Genomic DNA, 2,950 nt, shown 5'->3' with positions numbered 1-2,950 from the left:
AAAAACCTCTCGCCTCCCCCCCACCCCAGCAACTCCCACAGCACTTCCCTGAGCTGGGAAGAGTCCCGAGGAATCCCGGAGCTGCTGCTGGAACAGAGCAGAGAGTTATGGGGGTCACGAGAGATCAAGCCTGAGGATCGACGGTGATGGATGAACAGAGTCCTCCCTGGACGCCGGCCATGGACGGAAGAGAAGGGGAGAAGGAGAAGGAAGGAAGTTGTCTTCTGTGATCTCTGACCTTCCTCTGAGCTTACGTAGATATATGGAATGGAATATCTTTGGCCAATTTTGCTGTCCATCTAACTCAGCCTCCTACGGGGGGGTCACAGATCTCCCCATAGTGTCTGAGCCGGCAGAGTGCAGGTGCAGCCTTGAAGCCTCAGTAGTTAGAAAAACATTCCACTGTCTTATCAGCCTAGCAGAACACACTGTTGCTAGTTACAAGAAAGCTTACTGAAGGAAAAAAAAATCAGCAAAAAGAAAAATTGGCTTCATCCTGGCTCAAACCAGGACAAGAAGGTACTAATCCTGGTATCCTGGGAGGTTGCCAGTTTTCACTTAATGTTCTTCCTCCTGAAAAACACACCATGACATCTTTAACCCTTTGACCACAGATGGTCAAGGCCTTGCGTTTAGTTCTTACTTTGAGTGAAGATGAAAATAATACATTCCTGGCACTTGTAATACACTTAGAAAAATGAACCACATTCTGCCACAAGCAACTGTTCTTCAGTGTAGTTTTATGGGCAGCTGAGTCAAAGCAAGACTTACTCATACAAGTGACTCTTCTAAGGTGGGAACTACAAATGAAAGGGTCAGTACAGAAACCACACAGACATTGTCATTATTTGCCTACCTGAGTAAGGTTATTAATATGTGTAAATTTACAGGAATGAAGCCAGAAAACTCAGTCCAGAGATATTTATCACTTACACATACACCATGAAATCCTCTTCTGTGCTGAGAGCCAGAAAGAGATGTGTGCAGCACTTTTGCACACTGGATGCACCTGTTGTTGACTGAATAACACTACACTGGCAGAATCTGTAAATCAATCAGAGATGGTCATATTTAATCTATGTCTTACTCTGTGGTACATAGCATAATGCCATGATTGGCAGGTTTGGTGAAGCAGATGGGAGACAGTTAACCACAAATGTTGTCTGACTAAGATATTTCCTGTGCAGTTAGCACTGAAACAATTTCTGAAATTGTATGTGTGCTTACATTATTTTTTTGTGTCTTGTCCTTTGTGTTTTCCTTCCCAACGTATAGAGGGATGTTGCTGCATCTGTTTGTTAAAATGGCCCATCTGTTGTTTTTCTGCACTCTTCAAAAATGTCTGCCTTTGTCACATGGCCTGTCTGATGTTAAAATTCTTCCTTGCAGATGTTGATGAGTGCGTGAATGGCACAATATGTGGCAGTCACGGGTTCTGTGAAAATATGGATGGCTCCTACCGCTGCCTCTGTTACCAAGGGTATCAGGACACACAGGATGGACACGGGTGTACAGGTGAGTTCTCAGGTGCAAGCAGTCACTCCTGCAAGGTTTTTGCAAGCCAAAAGTGGCATATGAGCAAAAGGCATTTCTTCACAAGAACGTTTTTGTTTTCCATTTCTTTTTTGTTAAAGTACCACTTACTCGTAAAATAAGGTTACTCTGGGCTTTGCTCACTGAACTTTCTGCTAGATGGAAATTTAACTGTGTATTTGCTTATTGAGAACCTGTTGTTGAGATTGAATGGAAACCAACATCAAATAATCTCAGACACCCATTTTATCTCATTAAACAAACTCCAGAAAACCCACAATTTCTGCACATCAGTACCATTCACAGATATAAATAATGGTAGATTGAAACGCAACATCTGTTTAGCATCATAGCTGAATAACCAGAACTCTCTACTACCCCCCTACAAAAAATAAGGTCTGGCCCACGGTACAACTCTGTATTAGATGGCACACCTCCTTAGGCACATTGTATTTGAACAGTTTTTAGCATTGGCTTCCAACTCTAGGAAAGACACCTATCACCATGAAAGATGTGAGCCTTCTGCAGATGTGTAAATACTGCATGTTTCTCTTGTGAGTAATAGGTTTCCAGAGTTGTTGTCAATAGTGATGGTTGGACCTGAGAGCCATCTGAGGCCGCACAAGTTTCTGATATTAAATTAATACCAGATCAAGGAAAGATATTCATTAAGCAATTTCTTCAAGCCAGACTCAGGATGAAACATATTTACCAGGAACAGAGACATAAACAATGCAAAGAGAGAAGTTTTGCAGAAATACTTGTGTGTGTTTCCTAATGTATGAAATGGTTTTCTTACAAAATTCTGGTGAGAAAGTAAATGTCATTTTGAGTTGCCAGGGAAGTGATTCTTCGCCATAAAATAATGTCTTTGGGGTTTTCTTGGTCCTGTATACACTATATAATATAAAATACTTACAAAATTTGATGCCAGTTATCTACCAAAGCATTTTTAGGAAAAGATTAATTTCTTTAGTTGCTGGCCAGGCAATGTTACCCAAAGAAGACTTATTCCTTAAGACAAGTATACAGCAAAAAGATAACAAAAATCTAAGTATAATTTGAAAGTGCTCAGAAAACCCTAAGATAAAATGCCTGTTTATATGAAAATATGCAAAAATCAGCATTCAGTCATATGACTAGATTTTCATTCTTGCTGGGTAAGAGGTAAAAAGTACAAAATATTGCCTCATAAGTTATATTTTAGACCACAGTCAACTATAGGAATCTCTGAATTGTGATATGCAAATTGTAATTTTCAGATTCTGTCATTAGACAAAGTAGATTTTCAAACATAAACTTGACCAACTGAAAAGAGAGTAAATTTAAGTTATCCTGACAGTATTTGGAAACCTTTGTTTGAGCTGCAGACAACTCTCTCATGAATCAAGAAAGCATTTTGGGAGAGACACATGTT

At 40.0% G+C, this 2,950-nt stretch overlaps 1 protein-coding gene across 1 annotated transcript in view; it reads left to right on the top strand.

Moving 5' to 3' along the window:
- LTBP1 (latent transforming growth factor beta binding protein 1) overlaps positions 1-2,950 on the top strand; it is a 134,849-nt gene that overhangs the window by 99,506 nt on the left and 32,393 nt on the right. The window contains exon 20 of the mRNA XM_010007248.1: positions 1,390-1,515. Within this exon, the coding sequence (XP_010005550.1) occupies positions 1,390-1,515 (126 nt within the window). The remainder of the gene's footprint in view (positions 1-1,389; positions 1,516-2,950) is intronic.

Source organism: Chaetura pelagica, unplaced genomic scaffold (genome assembly GCF_000747805.2).
Source record: "Chaetura pelagica isolate M959 unplaced genomic scaffold, ChaPel_1.0 scaffold511, whole genome shotgun sequence".
Lineage (NCBI taxonomy): Eukaryota > Metazoa > Chordata > Aves > Apodiformes > Apodidae > Chaetura > Chaetura pelagica.
The sequence above is the reverse complement of the archived record's forward strand: the minus strand, read 5'-3'. Positions and strand labels throughout refer to the sequence as shown.